This window comes from Ranitomeya variabilis, chromosome 3 (assembly GCF_051348905.1).
Source record: "Ranitomeya variabilis isolate aRanVar5 chromosome 3, aRanVar5.hap1, whole genome shotgun sequence".
NCBI classification, from domain to species: domain Eukaryota; kingdom Metazoa; phylum Chordata; class Amphibia; order Anura; family Dendrobatidae; genus Ranitomeya; species Ranitomeya variabilis.
Window position 1 is genome coordinate 264,541,838 of NC_135234.1, and position 20,401 is coordinate 264,562,238.

The 20,401-nt window shown below is 39.6% G+C and overlaps 1 protein-coding gene across 1 annotated transcript in view; it reads left to right on the forward strand.

Annotated features, from left to right (window-relative positions):
• Positions 1-20,401, forward strand: part of OPTC (opticin) — an 809,828-nt gene that overhangs the window by 213,770 nt on the left and 575,657 nt on the right. Inside the window, exon 2 of the mRNA XM_077295433.1 lies at positions 20,117-20,371. Within this exon, the coding sequence (XP_077151548.1) occupies positions 20,150-20,371 (222 nt within the window). The 5' untranslated portion in view covers positions 20,117-20,149. The remainder of the gene's footprint in view (positions 1-20,116; positions 20,372-20,401) is intronic.

Sequence of the window (20,401 nt, forward strand, 5' to 3'; positions counted from 1 at the left end):
CTTTAATGAGTGGTACCACGTGACCGCTGAATAGAGGAAGAACTGCGGGTGCCCGGAGACCATGGGACGTGCAGGGACAGCGCTAGGAGCAGGTGAGTATGCTACAGCCGTCTCTTCCCCTCACCCGCAGCCGACCATGACTCGAGTATAAGCCGGGAGAAGAACTTTCAGCCCAAAAAATTGGGCTGAAAATCTTGGCTTATACTCGAGTATATATGGTACATTAAAAAAAGTTAATTATTACTTGTCTATTTAAAAAACAATCTCTTTGAAAAATGATTATGAATGGCCTATTTCTTTTACAGTGTAGTTAAAAAAATAGAAGTGACAGGATGATGGTGTAGGCTTTTAAAATTCATTAAGTAATATAGGCCACATAGTCCTACGTCTGTACATTTGCATCACTTCCTTACGTACCCTGCTGTTATGACCTGGTGGTTAAGGAGCAACACTGATATGACCTGGTGGTTAAAGAGCAACATGGGACAAGCTCTGAGGAGGTGGTATCTTTACTGACCGCAGTTCCTAATCCTAACACCAACACTAGAAATAGCCGTGGAGTGTTCCTGTCTCTCCCTAGACACCTCGTCACAGCCTGAGAACTAACTACCCCTAAAGATGGAAACAGAAAGCTATCTTGCCTCAGAGAAATTCCCAAAAGGAAAGATAGCCCCCCACAAATATTGACTGTGAGTGGAGAGGGAAATAACATACACAGAAATGAAAACAGATTTTAGCAAAGGAAGCCAATACTAATCTAAATAGACAGAATAGGAAAGGATACTGTGCGGTCAGTATTAAAAACTAAAAATCCACGCAGAGTTTACAAAAATGATCTCCACACCAACTCACAGTGTGGAGGGCAAATCTGCTTCCCCAGAGCTTCCACCTAGCCTGAATATATCATAATGACAAGCTGGACAAAAGGAAACATAACATGAGCTGAGCAATAAAGTCCAAAGCAAATGGACAACAAGGAACTAGCAAAAGCTTATCTTTTGCTGAAATGGACAAGCAATCAGAGAAATCCAAGGAGAGATCTGAATCCCAAACCAGAAACATTGACAGCTGGCATGAACTGAAGACCAGAGCCAGGTTAAATAGCAAAGCCAGGAGAGACGATCAGTGAAAGCAGCTGCTACAGCTAATCTCAAGGAGCAGCAGTTCCACTCTAAACCACCAGAGGGAGCCCAAGGGCAGAACTCACAAAAGTACCATTCACAACCACAGGAGGGAGCCCAAGGACGGAATACACAACAGTACCCCCCCCCCTTGAGGAGGGGTCACCGAACCCTCACCAGAGCCCCCAGGCCGATCAGGACGAGCCAAGTGAAAAGCACGAACCAAATCGGCAGCATGGACATCGGAGGCAACAACCCAAGAATTATCCTCCTGGCCATAACCCTTCCACTTGACCAGATACTGAAGCTTCCGCCTCGAAAAACGAGAATCCAAAATCTTTTCCACCACATATTGCAACTCCCCCTCAACCAACACCAGAGCAGGAGGATCAATGGAGAGAACCATGGGCACCACATATCTCCGCAACAAAGATCTATGAAAAACGTTATGAATGGAAAAAGAAGCTGGAAGGGCCAAACGAAAAGACACCGGATTGATAATTTCAGAAATCTTATAAGGACCAATAAAGCGAGGCTTGAACTTAGGGGAAGAAACCTTCATAGGAACATGACGAGAAGACAACCAGACCAAATCCCCAACATGAAGCCGGGGACCAACACACCGACGATGGTTAGCAAAATGTTGAGCCTTTTCCTGAGACAACGTTAAATTGTCCACCACATGAGTCCAAATCTGCTGTAACCTGTCCACCACAGAATCCACACCAGGACAGTCAGAAGGCTCAACCTGCCCTGAAGAAAAACGGGGATGAAAACCAAAGTTACAAAAGAAAGGCGAAACCAAGGTAGCCGAACTAGCCCGATTATTAAGGGCAAACTCGGCCAACGGCAAGAAGGTCACCCAATCATCCTGATCAGCAGACACAAAGCATCTCAAATAGGTTTCCAAGGTCTGATTGGTTCGCTCCGTTTGGCCATTTGTCTGAGGATGAAATGCCGAAGAAAAAGACAAATCAATGCTCATTCTAGCACAAAAGGACCGCCAAAACCTAGAGACAAACTGGGAACCTCTGTCAGACACAATATTCTCCGGAATGCCATGCAAACGAACCACATGCTGAAAAAATAATGGAACCAAATCAGAGGAGGAAGGCAACTTAGGCAAAGGTACCAAATGGACCATCTTAGAAAACCGGTCACAAACCACCCAGATGACAGATATCTTCTGGGAAACAGGAAGATCAGAAATAAAATCCATGGAAATATGCGTCCAGGGCCTCTCAGGGACCGGCAAAGGCAAAAGCAAGCCACTAGCATGGGAACAGCAAGGCTTAGCCCGGGCACAAGTCCCACAGGACTGCACAAAATGAACACACATCCCGCGACAAGGAAAGCCACCAAAAGGACCTAGCAACCAACTCTCTGGTACCAAAAATCCCAGGATGACCAGCCAATACTGAACAATGACCCTCAGAAATTACCTTACTAGTCCATCTATCAGGAACAAACAGTTTCCCCACTGGACAGCGGTCAGGTTTATCAGCCTGAAACTCCCGAAGCACCCGCCGTAAATCAGGAGAGGTGGCAGAAAGAATCACCCCCTCCTTGAGAATACCAGTAGGCTCAAGGACTCCAGGAGAATCAGGCAAAAAACTCCTAGAAAGGGCATCAGCCTTCACATTCTTAGATCCCGGAAGATACGAGACCACAAAATCAAACGGGAGAAAAACAGAGACCATCGAGCCTGTCTAGGACTCAACCGCTTGGCAGACTCAAGGTAAATCAGATTCTTATGATCGGACAAGACCACAACACGATGCTTGACTCCCTCAAGCCAATGTCGCCACTCCTCAAATGCCCACTTCATAGCCAACAACTCCCGATTGCCGACATCATAATTACGCTCAGCAGGCGAAAACTTTCTGGAGAAGAAAGCACACGGTTTCATCAAAGAGCCATCAGAACTTCTCTGAGACAAAATGGCCCCTGCCCCAATCTCAGAAGCGTCAACCTCAACCTGAAAAGGGAGAGAAACATCTGGCTGACGCAACACAGGGGCAGAAGTAAAACGACGTTTAAGCTCCTGAAAGGCCTCAACAGCCGCAGAGGACCAATTCATCACATCAGCGCCTTTCTTCGTCAAATCGGTCAGAGGCTTAACCACACTGGAAAAATTAGCAATGAAGCGGCGATAAAAATTAGCAAAGCCCAAAAATTTCTGAAGGCTCTTCACAGATGTGGGTTGAGTCCAATCATGAATGGCCTGGACCTTAACAGGGTCCATCTCAATAGCCGAGGGAGAAAAAATGAAACCCAAAAACGAAACTTTCTGAACTCCAAAGAGGCACTTAGACCCCTTCACAAACAACGCATTAGCACGAAGGATCTGAAATACCATCCTGACCTGCTTCACATGAGACTCCCAATCATCGGAAAAAACCAAAATATCATCCAAATATACAATCATAAATTTATCCAGATAATTCCGGAAGATATCATGCAAAAGGGACTGAAACACAGATGGAGCATTAGAGAGCCCGAAAGGCATCACAAGGTATTCAAAATGGCCTTCGGGCGTATTAAATGCTGTTTTCCATTCATTACCCTGTTTAATACGAACAAGATTATACGCCCCTCGAAGGTCAATCTTGGTAAACCAACTAGCCCCCTTAATCCGAGCAAACAAATCAGAAAGCAAAGGTAAAGGGTACTGGAATTTGACCGTGATCTTATTGAGAAGGCGATAATCTATACAGGGCCTCAAGGAGCCATCCTTCTTGGCAACAAAAAAGAACCCCGCTCCCAACGGTGACGAAGACAGGCGAATATGCCCCTTCTCCAAAGACTCCTTTACATAACTCCACATAGCGGCATGCTCTGGCACAGACAGATTGAAAAGTCGACCCTTAGGGAACTTACAGCCAGGAATCAAGTTAATAGCACAATCGCAGTCCCTATGAGGAGGAAGGGAACTGGGCTTGGGCTCATCAAATATATCCTGGAAATCTGACAAAAACTCAGGAACTTCAGAAGAGGGGGAAGAGGAAATTGACATCAAAGGAACATCACTATGTATCCCTTGACAACCCCAACAAGTCACAGACATATATTTCCAATCCAGCACTGGATTATGTACCTGTAACCATGGAAAACCCAGCACAACAACATCGTGCAAATTATGCAACACCAAAAAACGAATATTTTCCTGATGTGCTGGAGCCATGTACATGGTCAACTGTGTCCAGTACTGAGGTTTATTCTTGGCCAATGGCGTAGCATCAATCCCCCTCAAGGGAATAGGGCTCCGCAAAGGCTCCAAGGAAAAACCACAGCGTTGGGCAGCGCCTGAATCCACAAATGCCATAACAGAAAAGGACGATAATGAGCAAATCAAGGTCACAGACAAGAGAAATTTAGGCTGTACAGTACTAATGGTAACAGACCTAGCGACCCTCTTAGTACACTTAGGACAATCAGAAATAGCATGAGTAGAGTCACCACAGTAAAAACACAGCCCATTCTGACGTCTGAATTCCTGCCGTTCCGCTCTAGTCAAAATCCTATCACATTGCATAGACTCAGGACTCTGCCCAGAGGACACCGCCATATGGTGCACCACCTTGCGCTCGCGCAGGCGCCGATCAATCTGAATGGCCAAAGACATTGATTCGTTCAAACCAGCAGGCGTGGGGAACCCCACCATAACATCTTTAAGGGCTTCAGAAAGACCCTTTCTGAAAATTGCTGCCAGGGCATACTCATTCCATTTTGTGAGCACAGACCACTTTCTAAATTTCTGGCAGTATACTTCTGCCGCTTCCTGACCCTGACACAGAGCCAGCAAGGTTTTTTCTGCCTGATCCACAGAATTAGGTTTGTCATACAGCAATCCGAGCGCTTGAAAAAATGCGTCTATATTGAGCAATGCAGGATTTCCTGGCTCAAGGGAGAATGCCCAGTCCTGCGGGTCTCCACGCAGCAGAGAAATGACAATCTTCACCTTCTGAATGGGGTCACCAGAGGAATGAGGTCTCAGAGCAAAAAACAAGCAGTTATTTTTAAAGTTCAAAAATTTAAATCTGTCCCCAGAAAACAAATCAGGAATAGGAATTCTAGGCTCTAAAACTGGAGTGTGAACAACATAATCTTGGATACTCTGTACCCTTGCAGCGAGTTGATCCACACGCGAGGACAGACCCTGAACCTCCATGTCAGCACCGGAATCCTGAACCACCCAGAGATTAAGGGGAAAAAAAAGACAAAACAGGCTGCAAAGGAAAAGAAAAAAAAATGGCTCAGAACTTTTTTTTCCCTCTTTTGAGATGCATTCAACACATTGCGGGCCAGCTGTACTGTTATGACCTGGTGGTTAAAGAGCAACACTGATATGACCTGGTGGTTAAAGAGCAACATAGGACAAGCTCTGAGGAGGTGGTATTTTTACTGACCGCAGTTCCTAATCCTAACACCAACACTAGAAATAGCCGTGGAGTGTTCCTGTCTCTCCCTAGACACCTCGTCACAGCCTGAGAACTAACTACCCCTAAAGATGGAAACAGAAAGCTATCTTGCCTCAGAGAAATTCCCAAAAGGAAAGATAGCCCCCCACAAATATTGACTGTGAGTGGAGAGGGAAATAACATACACAGAAATGAAAACAGATTTTAGCAAAGGAGGCCAATACTAATCTAAATAGACAGAATAGGAAAGGATACTGTGCGGTCAGTATTAAAAACTAAAAATCCACGCAGAGTTTACAAAAATGATCTCCACACCGACTCACGGTGTGGAGGGCAAATCTGCTTCCCCAGAGCTTCCACCTAGTCTGAATATATCATAATGACAAGCTGGACAAAAGGAAACATAACATGAGCTGAGCAATAAAGTCCAAAGCAAATGGACAACAAAGAACTAGCAAAAGCTTATCTTTTGCTGAAATGGACAAGCCATCAGAGAAATCCAAGGAGAGATCTGAATCCCAAACCAGAAACATTGACAGCTGGCATGAACTGAAGACCAGAGCCAGGTTAAATAGCAAAGCCAGGAGAGACGATCAGTGAAAGCAGCTGCTACAGCTAAACTCAAGGAGCAGAGGTTCCACTCGAAACAACCAGAGGTAGCCCAAGGGCAGAACTCACAAAAGTACCATTCACAACCACAGGAGGGAGCCCAAGGACGGAATTCACAACACCCTGCATTGCAGAGTATTTTAAGTATGTGCCAAACATACAGAGGAATGATCTGTCATCGATAACTCCCAGTGCCCATTTACTAATCTTGTCTTCCAGCTGACATGAACATCCTACAAATAAAAATAGATATTCAGGTTGGCCCATTTACAGTGCCTTGCGAAAGTATTCGGCTCCCTGGAACTTTTCAACCTTTTACCACATATCATACTTCAAACATAAAGATAGCAAATGTATATTTTTGGTGAAGAATCAACAAGTGGAACACAATTGTGAAGTTGAACGAAATGAGTAGTGTATCCGAGCTACCACTCGTCAAACTCAATCTGACAGGTGCCCCGCCCCTATCAAGATGTATCAAAAGGGTGTAACCCCTCCCCTCCCTGTCAGCCAGCTGTCCCTCCTTGTCTGGCTGTCCGCTTTTGATACACTTTGATAGTTTGATACAGTGCTTGTTATCCCAGTATTGTTTTTATATTAGATTTTCATATGTAGCTGCTATGCGATTATTCTGTAATCAGCGCACTGTGTTTTTATTACCAAAGAGCACATATTGTATTTATTTGTTTTATATGAATTTTATAACACATCAGACCCTTTGTTTGTGGCCTCTGTAATATGTATTGTATTAAGTATGCTCTTATTTGCAAGTGCTGCGAGATTAACACAAACAGTTGTTTGTGGCTTCTGTAATCGCTGACTGCAACATATTTGACGGCGACACATTTAGAATGAAAGCACCGTTTTATATGAATTTTATAACACATCAGACCCTTTGTTTGTGGCCTCTGTAATATGTATTGTATTAAATTTGCTCTTATTTGCAAGTGCTGCGAGAATACCACAAACAGTTGTTTGTGGCTTCTGTAATCGCTGACCGCGACATATTTGACCGCAACACATTTAGAATGAAAGCACCAGTATGTATCACACTGCAATGTTAGCTAATTCTCAACATTGCATGACAGGATAATTCTCAATATTATGAAAAAAAATGACAGTTATAAGAAGCAAAAGCAAATACAGCGAACAGCACAGAGAGCAGTTTAAAATATTTATTGCCAAATACCACAACAACACAAAGATAAAGAATACATTCTAGCTAGCTAAGTGAGTTGAACGAGGCTGATACTATAACTGCCGACAGTCCATAAAGATGCGAGCGTACCCGCAGCTCACTGAGCATTACCACTGGACTCACTTCTCTTTTGGGGCTTCTGAATGTACACTATTCTCACCCATGGCCAGTTTTCCTTTAAAAATATGAATATTATTGAATATAATGTTTTATCTATGTTACAGTATTTTATTTTCCGGTGTTACTTTTTTTCACGTATTACCGGCTTCTTCTTCAGTTGTGATTCGCACCTTTTCTATATAAAAATGGGAAAATGAATTGTCCATTATAGAATCATTTTGAATCCATGTTTTGTTGACTTTAAACATTTTGTATAACAGATGTGGTTCTCCTGATTTTTTCCTGGTTAAGGGATCACTGATGCTTTAATCACTGTACGGGGATATTATGTATATCATGTGTTTTTTGACAGGTATAAAGCGGTTGTTTTATACATGACAGGTATATGAATATAAAAAGTAAAAATCATCACATGTACAATTAACATACATCATTACACTTCTTACAAAATGGATAATATACAGTATATAGTTCAGCGATAATTGTTACAGTATTTTATTTTCCCAGAGTTACTTTTGTTCATGTATTACCGGCTTCTTCTTCAGTTGTGATTCTCACCTTTTCTATATAAATAGTGCAATAATTCTCACCCACGGACAGTTTTCCTTTTAAAAATATGAATATTATTGAATATAATGTTTTACATATGTTACAGTATTTTATTTTCCTGCTGCTACTTTTGTTCGTGTATTATCGGCATCTTCTTCAGTTGTGATTCTTACCTTTTCTATATAAATAAGGGTAAATGAATTGTCCAGTGCCAGCATAATTTTTCAGCGTGTCTGGGGGTTGTGTTATGTGTGATAACGCCCCACCCTGTACAGATAATGCCCAGTGTTAGAGTGATACAGCAATGCGGCCAGCTAACCACAGACACATTTTGCAATGTTAGCTAATTCTCAACATTGCATGACAGTATAATTCTCAATATTATGAAAAAATGACAGTTATAAGCAGCAAAAGCAAATACAGTGAACTGCACAAAGAGCAGTTTAAAATATTTACTGCCAAATACCACAACAACACAAAGATAAAGAATACATTCTAGCTAGCTAAGTGAGTTGAATGAGGCTGATACTATAACTGCCGACAGTCCATAAAGATGCGAGCGTACCCGCAGCTCACTGAGCATTACCACTGGACTCACTTCTCTTTTGGAGCTTCTGAATGTACACTATTCTCACCCATGGCCAGTTTTCCTTTAAAAATATGAATATTACTGAATATAATGTTTTACCTATGTTACAGTATTTTATTTTCCGGTGTTACTTTTGTTCACGTATTACCGGCTTCTTCTTCAGTTGTGATTCGCACCTTTTCTATATAAATATGGGTAAATGAATTGTCCATTATAGAATCATTTTGAATCCATGTTTTGTTGACCTTAAACATTTTGTATAACAGATGTGACTCTCCTGATTTTTCCTGGTTAAGGGATCACTGATGTTTTAATAAACTTTGAATAAATAACGGCTCATACATAAGAAACAGTGCAATAATTCTCACCCATGGACAGATTTCCTTTAAAAATATGAATATTATTGAATATAATGTTTTACATATGTTACAGTATTTTATTTTCCTGCTGTTACTTTTGTTCATGTATTATCGGCGTCTTCTTCAGTTGTGATTCTCACCTTTTCTATATAAATAGTGCAATAATTCTCACCCACGGGGAGTTTTCCTTTAAAAATATTAATATTATTGAATATAATGTTTTAGTTATGTTACAGTATTTTATTTGCCTGCTGCTACTTTTGTTCATGTATTATAGGCGTCTTCTTCAGTTGTGATTCTTACCTTTTCTATATAAATATGGGTAAATGAATTGTCCAGTGCCAGCATAATTTTTCAGCGTGTCTAGGGGCTGTGTTATGTGTGATAACGCCCCACCCTGTACAGATAATGCCCAGTGTTAGAGTGATACAGCAATGCGGCCTGCTAACCACAGACACACTTTGCAATGTTAGCTAATTCTCAATATTGCATGACAGTATAATTCTCAATATTATGAAAAATGACAGTCATTGTATGAGTTGGACAGGCATTTATCAGTCTTTCATATGTATCACAGAAATCTGTGCGAGTTTGATATGGACGTGCAGATCTCGTGTTACAACGCCCGCAAGTGTGAAGCGGGGTGTTTTTATACGTTTATAAAAAGCAAAGACACTATATTATAAAGTTTAAACGTGTATTTTATTCACAGTGTTCACTAGTCAGGTGGATCTAGATTTATTTAAACTCATAGGTGGGGTGTATGTACACATGCATGATTTAGTTTAAAAGCATATAGTTCAGCGATAATGTCAGGAGTTGGACAGGCATTTATCAGTCTTTCATACGTATCACAGAAAGATTTTAGTTTGATCTGTAGATCTCTTTGATCTCGCAGCACTTGCAAATAAGAGCAAACTTAATACAATACATATTACAGAGGCCACAAACAAAGGGTCTGATGTGTTATAAAATTCATATAAAACGGTGCTTTCATTCTAAATGTGTCACGGGATTTCCTGGCTCAAGGGAGAATGCCCAGTCCTGCGGGTCTCCACGCAGCAGAGAAATGACAATCTTCACCTTCTGAATGGGGTCACCAGAAGAACGGGGTCTCAGAGCAAAAAACAATCTGCAGTTATTTTTAAAGTTCAAAAATTTTAATCTATCCCCAGAAAACAAATCAGGAATAGGAATTCTAGGCTCTAAAACCGGAGTGTGAACAACATAATCTTGGATACTCTGTACCCTTGCAGCGAGTTGATCCACACGCGAGGACAGACCCTGAACCTCCATGTCAGCACCGGAATCCTGAACCACCCAGAGATTAAGGGGAAAAAAAAGACAAAACAGGCTGCAAAGGAAAAGAAAAAAAAATGGCTCAAAACTTTTTTTTCCCTCTTTTGAGATGCATTCAACACATTGCGGGCCAGCTGTACTGTTATGACCTGGTGGTTAAGGAGCAACACTGATATGACCTGGTGGTTAAAGAGCAACATAGGACAAGCTCTGAGGAGGTGGTATCTTTACTGACCGCAGTTCCTAATCCTAACACCAACACTAGAAATAGCCGTGGAGTGTTCCTGTCTCTCCCTAGACACCTCGTCACAGCCTGAGAACTAACTACCCCTAAAGATGGAAATAGAAAGCTATCTTGCCTCAGAGAAATTCCCAAAAGGAAAGATAGCCCCCCACAAATATTGACTGTGAGTGGAGAGGGAAATAACATACACAGAAATGAAAACAGATTTTAGCAAAGGAGGCCAATACTAATCTAAATAGACAGAATAGGAAAGGATACTGTGCGGTCAGTATTAAAAACTAAAAATCCACGCAGAGTTTACAAAAATGATCTCCACACCGACTCACGGTGTGGAGGGCAAATCTGCTTCCCCAGAGCTTCCACCTAGCCTGAATATATCATAATGACAAGCTGGACAAAAGGAAACATAACATGAGCTGAGCAATAAAGTCCAAAGCAAATGGACAACAAAGAACTAGCAAAAGCTTATCTTTTGCTGAAATGGACAAGCCATCAGAGAAATCCAAGGAGAGATCTGAATTCCAAACCAGAAACATTGACAGCTGGCATGAACTGAAGACCAGAGCCAGGTTAAATAGCAAAGCCAGGAGAGACAATCAGTGAAAGCAGCTGCTACAGCTAAACTCAAGGAGCAGAAGTTCCACTCGAAACAACCAGAGGGAGCCCAAGGGCAGAACTCACAAAAGTACCATTCACAACCACAGGAGGGAGCCCAAGGACGGAATTCACAACACCCTGCATTGCAGAGTATTTTAAGTATGTGCCAAACATACAGAGGAATGATCTGTCATCGATAACTCCCAGTGCCCATTTACTAATCTTGTCTTCCAGCTGACATGAACATCCTACAAATAAAAATAGATATTCAGGTTGGCCCATTTACAGTGCCTTGCGAAAGTATTCGGCTCCCTGGAACTTTTCAACCTTTTACCACATATCATACTTCAAACATAAAGATAGCAAATGTATATTTTTGGTGAAGAATCAACAAGTGGAACACAATTGTGAAGTTGAACGAAATGAGTAGTGTATCCGAGCTACCACTCATCAAACTCAATCTGACAGGTGCCCCGCCCCTATCAAGATGTATCAAAAGGGTGTAACCCCTCCCCTCCCTGTCAGCCAGCTGTCCCTCCTTGTCTGGCTGTCCGCTTTTGATACACTTTGATAGTTTGATACAGTGCTTGTTATCCCAGTATTGTTTTTATATTAGATTTTCATATGTAGCTGCTATGCGATTATTCTGTAAACAGCGCACTGTGTTTTTATTACCAAAGAGCACATATTGCATTTATTTGTTTTATATGAATTTTATAACACATCAGACCCTTTGTTTGTGGCCTCTGTAATATGTATTGTATTAAGTATGCTCTTATTTGCAAGTGCTGCGAGATTAACACAAACAGTTGTTTGTGGCTTCTGTAATCGCTGACCGCAACATATTTGACCGTGACACATTTAGAATGAAAGCACCGTTTTATATGAATTTTATAACACATCAGACCCTTTGTTTGTGGCCTCTGTAATATGTATTGTATTAAGTTTGCTCTTATTTGCAAGTGCTGCGAGATTACCACAAACAGTTGTTTGTGGCTTCTGTAATCGCTGACCGCAACACATTTAGAATGAAAGCACCAGTATGTATCACACTGCAATGTTAGCTAATTCTCAACATTGCATGACAGGATAATTCTCAATATTATGAAAAAAATGACAGTTATAAGCAGCAAAAGCAAATACAGCGAACAGCACAGAGAGCAGTTTAAAATATTTATTGCCAAATACCACAACAACACAAAGATAAAGAATACATTCTAGCTAGCTAAGTGAGTTGAACGAGGCTGATACTATAACTGCCGACAGTCCATAAAGATGCGAGCGTACCCGCAGCTCACTGAGCATTACCACTGGACTCACTTCTCTTTTGGGGCTTCTGAATGTACACTATTCTCACCCATGGCCAGTTTTCCTTTAAAAATATGAATATTATTGAATATAATGTTTTACCTATGTTACAGTATTTTATTTTTCGGTGTTACTTTTGTTCACGTATTACCGGCTTCTTCTTCAGTTGTGATTCACACCTTTTCTATATAAATATGGGTAAATGAATTGTCCATTATAGAATCATTTTGAATCCATGTTTTGTTGACCTTAAACATTTTGTATAACAGATGTGGTTCTCCTGATTTTTTCCTGGTTAAGGGATCACTGATGCTTTAATCACTGTACGGGGATATTATGTATATCATGTGTTTTTTGACAGGTATAAAGCGGTTGTTTTATACATGACAGGAATATGAATATAAAAAGTAAAAATCATCACATGTACAATTAACATACATCATTACACTTCTTACAAAATAGATAATATACAGTATATAGTTCAGCGATAATTGTTACAGTATTTTATTTTCCCGGTGTTACTTTTGTTCATGTAATACCGGCTTCTTCTTCAGTTGTGATTCTTACCTTTTCTATACAAATAAGGGTAAATGAATTGTCCATTATAGAATCATTTTGAATCCATGTTTTGTTGACCTTAAACATTTTGTATAACAGATGTGACTCTCCTGATTTTTCCTGGTTAAGGGATCACTGATGTTTTAATAAACTTTGAATAAATAACGGCTCATACATAAGAAACAGTGCAATAATTCTCACCCATGGACAGATTTCCTTTAAAAATATGAATATTATTGAATATAATGTTTTACATATGTTACAGTATTTTATTTTCCTGCTGTTACTTTTGTTCATGTATTATCGGCGTCTTCTTCAGTTGTGATTCTCACCTTTTCTATATAAATAGTGCAATAATTCTCACCCACGGGGAGTTTTCCTTTAAAAATATTAATATTATTGAATATAATGTTTTAGTTATGTTACAGTATTTTATTTGCCTGCTGCTACTTTTGTTCATGTATTATAGGCGTCTTCTTCAGTTGTGATTCTTACCTTTTCTATATAAATATGGGTAAATGAATTGTCCAGTGCCAGCATAATTTTTCAGCGTGTCTAGGGGCTGTGTTGTGTGATAACGCCCCATCCTGTACAGATAATGCCCAGTGTTAGAGTGATACAGCAATGCGGCCTGCTATCCACAGACACACTTTGCAATGTTAGCTAATTCTCAACATTGCATGACAGTATAATTCTCAATATTATGAAAAATGACAGTCATTGTATGAGTTGGACAGGCATTTATCAGTCTTTCATACGTATCACAGAAATATGTGCGAGTTTGATATGGACGTGCAGATCTCGTGTTACAATGCCCGCAAGTGTGAAGCGGGGTGTTTTTATACGTTTATAAAAAGCAAAGACACTATATTGTAAAGTTTAAACGTGTATTTTATTCACAGTGTTCACTAGTCAAGTGGATCTAGATTTATTTAAACTCATAGGTGGGGTGTATGTACACATGCATGATTTAGTTTAAAAGCATATAGTTCAGCGATAATGTCAGGAGTTGGACAGGCATTTATCAGTCTTTCATACGTATCACAGAAAGATTTTAGTTTGATCTGTGCGAGTTTGATATGGACGTACTGCGCAGACATGGCAATAAAGATTTTTATGTGTTCATCATCCCACACAGGGCTCCCTGTGTAAGGTGAATGTCCATCAACATTCCGATTTTTACTTACACGGCGCTGCAATACTGAGCGTTTCTTTAGAGGTTGTACATTGTCAAAATCGCACAGATCAAACTAAAATCTTTCTGTGATACGTAAGAAAGACTGATAAATGCCTGTCCAACTCCTGACATTATCGCTGAACTATATGCTTTTAAACTAAATCATGCATGTGTACTTACACCCCACCTATGAGTTTAAATAAATCTAGATCCACCTGACTAGTGAACACTGAATAAAATACACGTTTAAACTTTACAATATAGTGTCTTTGCTTTTTATAAATGTATAAAAACACCCCGCTTCACACTTGCGGGCGTTGTAACACGAGATCTGCACGTCCATATCAAACTCGCACAGATTTCTGTGATACGTATGAAAGATTGATAAATGCCTGTCCAACTCATACAATGACTGTCATTTTTCATAATATTGAGAATTATACTGTCATGCAATGTTGAGAATTAGCTAACATTGCAAAGTGTGTCTGTGGTTAGCGGGCCGCATTGCTGTATCACTCTAACACTGGGCATTATCTGTACAGGGTGGGGCGTTATCACACATAACACAGCCCCTGGACAAGCTGAAACATTATTCTGGCACTGGACAATTCAATTACCCATATTTATATAGAAAAGGTAAGAATCACAACTGAAGAAGACGCCTATAATACATGAACAAAAGTAGCAGCAGGCAAATAAAATACTGTAACATAACTAAAACATTATATTCAATAATATTCATATTTTTAAAGGAAATCTGTCCATGGGTGAGAATTATTGCACTGTTTCTTATGTATGAGCCGTTATTTATTCAAAGTTTATTAAAACATTAGTGATCCCTTAACCAGGAAATATCAGGAGAGTCACATCTGTTATACAAAATGTTTAAGGTCAACAAAACATGGATTCAAAATTATTCTATAATGGACAATTCATTTACCCATATTTATATAGAAAAGGTGCGAATCACAACTGAAGAAGAAGCCGGTAATAAGTGAACAAAAGTAACACCGGAAAAAAAAATACTGTAACATAGGTAAAACATTATATTCAGTAATATTCATATTTTTAAAGGAAAACTGGCCATGGGTGAGACTAGTGTACATTCAGAAGTCCCAAAAGAGAAGTGAGTCCAGTGGTAATGCTCAGTGAGCTGCGGGTACGCTCGTACTTAGCTAGTTAGAATGTATTCTTTATCTTTGTTTTGTTGTGGAATTTGGCAGTAAATATTTTAAACTGCTCTCTGTGCAGTTCGCTGTATTTGCTTTTGCTGCTTATAACTGTCATTTTTCATAATATTGATAAAATACTGTAACATATGTAAAACATTATATTCAATAATATTCATATTTTTAAAGGAAAACTGTCCGTGGGTGAGAATTATTGCACTATTTATATAGAAAAAGTGAGAATCACAACTGAAGAAGAAGCCGGTTAATACATGAACAAAAGTAACACCGGGAAAATAAAATACTGTAACAATTATCGCTGAACTATATACTGTATATTATCTATTTTGTAAGAAGTGTAATGATGTATGTTAATTGTACATGTGATGATTTTTACTTTTTATATTCATATACCTGTCATGTATAAAACAACCGCTTTATACCTGTCAAAAAACACATGATATACATAATATCCCCGTACAGTGATTAAAGCATCAGTGATCCCTTAACCAGGAAAAAATCAGGAGAACCACATCTGTTATACAAAATGTTTAAGGTCAACAAAACATGGATTCAAAATGATTCTATAATGGACAATTAATTTACCCATATTTATATAGAAAAGGTGCGAATCACAACTGAAGAAGATGCCGGTAATACGTGAACAAAAGTAACACCGGAAAATAAAATACTGTAACATAGGTAAAACATTATATTCAACAATATTCATATTTTTAAAGGAAAACTGGCCATGGGTGAGAATAGTGTACATTCAGAAGCCCCAAAAGAGAAGTGAGTCCAGTGGTAATGCTCAGTGAGCTGCGGGTACGCTTGCATCTTTATGGACTGTTGGCAGTTATAGTATCAGCCTCGTTCAACTCACTTAGCTAGCTAGAATGTATTCTTTATCTTTGTGTTGTTGTGGTATTTGGCAATAAATATTTTAAACTGCTCTCTATGCTGTTCGCTGTATTTGCTTTTGCTGCTTATAACTGTCATTTTTTTCATAATATTGAGAATTATACTGTCATGCAATGTTGAGAATTAGCTAACATTGCAGTCTGATACATACTGGTGCTTTCATTCTAAATGTGTTGCAGTCAAATATGTCGCGGTCAGCAATTACAGAAGCCACAAACAACTGTTTGTGGTAATCTCACAGCACTTGCAAATAAGAGCAAACGTAATACAATACATATTACAGAGGCCACAAACAAAAGGTCTGATGTGTTATAAAATTCATATAAAATGGTGCTGTCATTCTAAATGTGTCGCGGTCAAATATGTCGCGGTCAGCGATTACAGAAGCCACAAACAACTGTTTGTGTTAATCTCGCAGCACTTGCAAATACGAGCAAACTCAATACAATACATATTACAGAGGCCACAAACAAAGGGTCTGATGTGTTATAAAATTTATATAAAACAAATAAATACAATATGTGCTCATTGGTAATAAAAACACAGTGCGCTGATTACAGAATAATCGCATAGCAGCTACATATGAAAATCTAATATAAAAACAATACTGGGATAATAAGCACTGTATCAAACTATATCAAAGTGTATCAAAAGCGGACAGCCAGACAAGGAGGGACAGCTGGCTGACAGGGAGGGGAGGGGTTACACCCTTTTGATACATCTTGATAGGGGCGGGGCACGTGTTGTTGTGGTATTTGGCAATAAATATTTTAAACTGCTCTCTGTGCTGTTCGCTGTATTTGCTTTTGCTGCTTATAACTGTCATTTTTTTCATAATATTGAGAATTATACTGTCATGCAATGTTGAGAATTAGCTAACATTGCAGTCTGATACATACTGGTGCTTTCATTCTAAATGTGTTGCGGTCAAATATGTCGCGGTCAACGATTACAGAAGCCACAAACAACTGTTTGTGTTAATCTCGCAGCACTTGCAAATAAGAGCAAACTTAATACAATACATATTACGGAGGCCACAAACAAAGGGTCTGATCTGTTATAAAATTCATATAAAACAAATAAATACAATATGTGCTCATTGGTAATAAAAACACAGTGCGCTGATCACAGAATAATCGCATAGCAGCTACATATGAAAATCTAATATAAAAACAATACTGGGATAATAAGCACTGTATCAAACTATATCAAAGTCTATCAAAAGCGGACAGCCAGACAAGGAGGGACAGCTGGCTGACAGGGAGGGGAGGGGTTACACCCTTTTGATACATCTTGATAGGGGCGGGGCACCTGTCAGATTGAGTTTGACGAGTGGTAGCTCTGATACACTACTGAAATGTATTAGTTAATTTAAATTTTTGTGGAAATTCAAAAACTGAAAAGTGGGGCGTGTAATATTATTCTGCCCCTTTAACTTAATACTTTGTTGTGCCACCTTCTGCTGCGATTACAGCTGCAAGTCGCTTAGGGTATGTCTCTATCGGTTTTGTACATTGAGAGACTGAAATTCTTGCCCATTCTTCCTTGGCAAACAGCTCGAGCTCAGTGAAGTTTGATGGAGATCGTTTGACTAGCAGTTTTCAACTCTTTCCACAGATTCTCAATTGGATTGAGGTCTGGACTTTGACTTGGCCATTCAACAACCTGGATGTGAACCATTCCATTGTAGATTTTGCTTTATGTTTGGGATCATTGTCTTGTTGGAAGACAAATCTCCGTCCCAGTCTCAGGAATTTGCAGACTCCAACAGGTTTTCTTCAAGAATGGTCCTGTATTTGCCTCCATCCAGCTTCCCATCAATTTTAACCATCTTCCCTGTCCCTGCTGAAGAAAAGCAGGCCCAAAACATGACGCTGCCACCACCATGTTTGCCAGTGGGGATGGTGTGTTTAGGGTGATGAGCTGTGTTGCCTTTACGCCAATCATATTGTTTGGCATTGTTGCCAAAAAGTTTGATTTTGGTTTCATCTGACCAGAGCAACTTCTTCCACATGTCTCCCAGGTGGCTTGTTGCAAACTTTAAACAACACTTTTTATGGATATCTTTGAGAAATGGCTTTCTTCTTGCCACTCTTCCATAAAGGCCAGATTTGTGCAGTGTACGACTGATTGTTGTCCTATGGACAGACTGCCCCACCTCAACTGTAGATCTCTGCAGTTCATCCAGAGTGATCATGGGCCTCTTGGCTGCATCTCTGATCAGTTTTCTTCTTGTTGGAGATAAATGTTTAGAGGGACGGCCGGGTCTTGGTAGATTTGCAGTGGTATGATACTCCTTCCATTTCAATATGATCGCTTGCACAGTGCTCCTTGGGATGTTTAAAGTTTTGAAAATCATTTTGTGTACAAATCTCACTTTAAACATCTCCACAACATTATCACGGACCTGCCTGTGGTGTTCCTTGGTCTTCATGATGCTCTCTGTGCTTCAAACAGCACCCTGAGACTATCACAGAGCAGGTGCATTTATACGGAGATTTGATTACACACAGGTGGATTATATTTGTCATCATTAGGCATTTAGGACAACATTGAATCATTCAGAGATCCACAATGAACTTCTGGAGTGAGTTTGCTGCACTGAATGTAAAGGGGCCGAATAATATTGCACGCCCCACTTTTCAATTTTTGAATTTCCACAAAAATTAAAAATAACCAATAAATTTCATTCAACTTCACAATTGTGTTCCACTTGTTGTTGATTCTTCACCAAAAAATTTACATTTGGTTTCTTTATGTTTGAAGCATGATATGTGGGAAAAGGTTGAAAAGTTCCAGGGGGCCGAATACTTTCACAAGCTACTGTAAATGGCCCACCCTGTATTTAAAGTCAATTCCAAATTTCAGGAGTGCCAAAAAGAAATGATAATTACAAAAGTCACCTCAAATCATCTCTTTTGTTCTTACTATTTCCTTTGAATTTTATAATCTCCACTTGTAATTTTAACTGATTTCTATCTATATAGGTTTGGGTACATGTGAGTGTTTAAGTGTTTTTGGTGGAACATAAGACTCCATGTTCCACTAGAGCATAATTCGCAAGTACATATAATTCTGCAGGGTGTTTTAAAATATATTAGGTCTGTGTAAAATGTAAAAAAGAAAAGTATTAAAGTGGTTGTCCAGCTCTAGGCTACAAGACTTGTGAATCCTCACATCATGTGCACTGCATTCTGGGGGAATTTCTGTGCTATGGGACTGGGTGCTATGTGACTGCAATTATGCGACTTGAATACTTTCGGCCTCATTCTGACTAGACTGTATCCAGCTTCTCTCAGTACATTTGAATTGAGCAAGGCCACACCCAACTAGTCAGCACACAACCGTATGTATGCAAATCACACACTTACGGTGACAAGTCCTGCCCATCCCTTTGCCAGCACCAAAGCATCCTAACAGCATGTAGTAGGCGCACGATGCAAGGATTTACAAGTCTGCAGTGACAGAGTGATTGCCGACTTGTATCCCAAGGATGGACAAGCTTTTTAATCAGCTAATCTTTACTAATAGATTATCTGTAAGTAGACTTAACATACAATACAATGTATTCAGGTATTTTTTATCCTTAATACTTTCCTTATTATGCAACACTGAGCAACCATCTTTCCACAACTGTAGTGAGCAATGCGCAGCCTTGAGATTTCTGTCAAAATGTGCAGAAATGTATAAATATTAGGTTTATTTAGACTGCCAGAAACAAGAAACATTAATTGTCCAATTGGAAATTTGTTTGACCTTTTTTGTACATTCATTTCACACATAGTGTCAAATCTAACTATTCATATAAATATTAACTCCATGAGATTTTATATGAAACCCTGGAAAACATTTTCTTGATTCTGTTTTTTTTCCTCAGTTCTACATCCTGTACCACAAGTCTGCTACTGCAATGTACATGTTGTTGGCTATCGTTCTTTCTATTGTGGCTCTATGTCTGGCTGCTCCTCCACCTAAATCTGGAAAACATACCTCCGAACAGTTTCAACCTACTGAGATCAACTCCTATGAAAACTTTGTATTGGATAATTATGACCCCGGTCTTGATAACTATGGAGAGTCTATTGATCTTAACAACTATGAAGATATATATTATTCTGAACCTGAGCCCGAGGTAAGCACACAAAGCCTATGTTTAAATGGA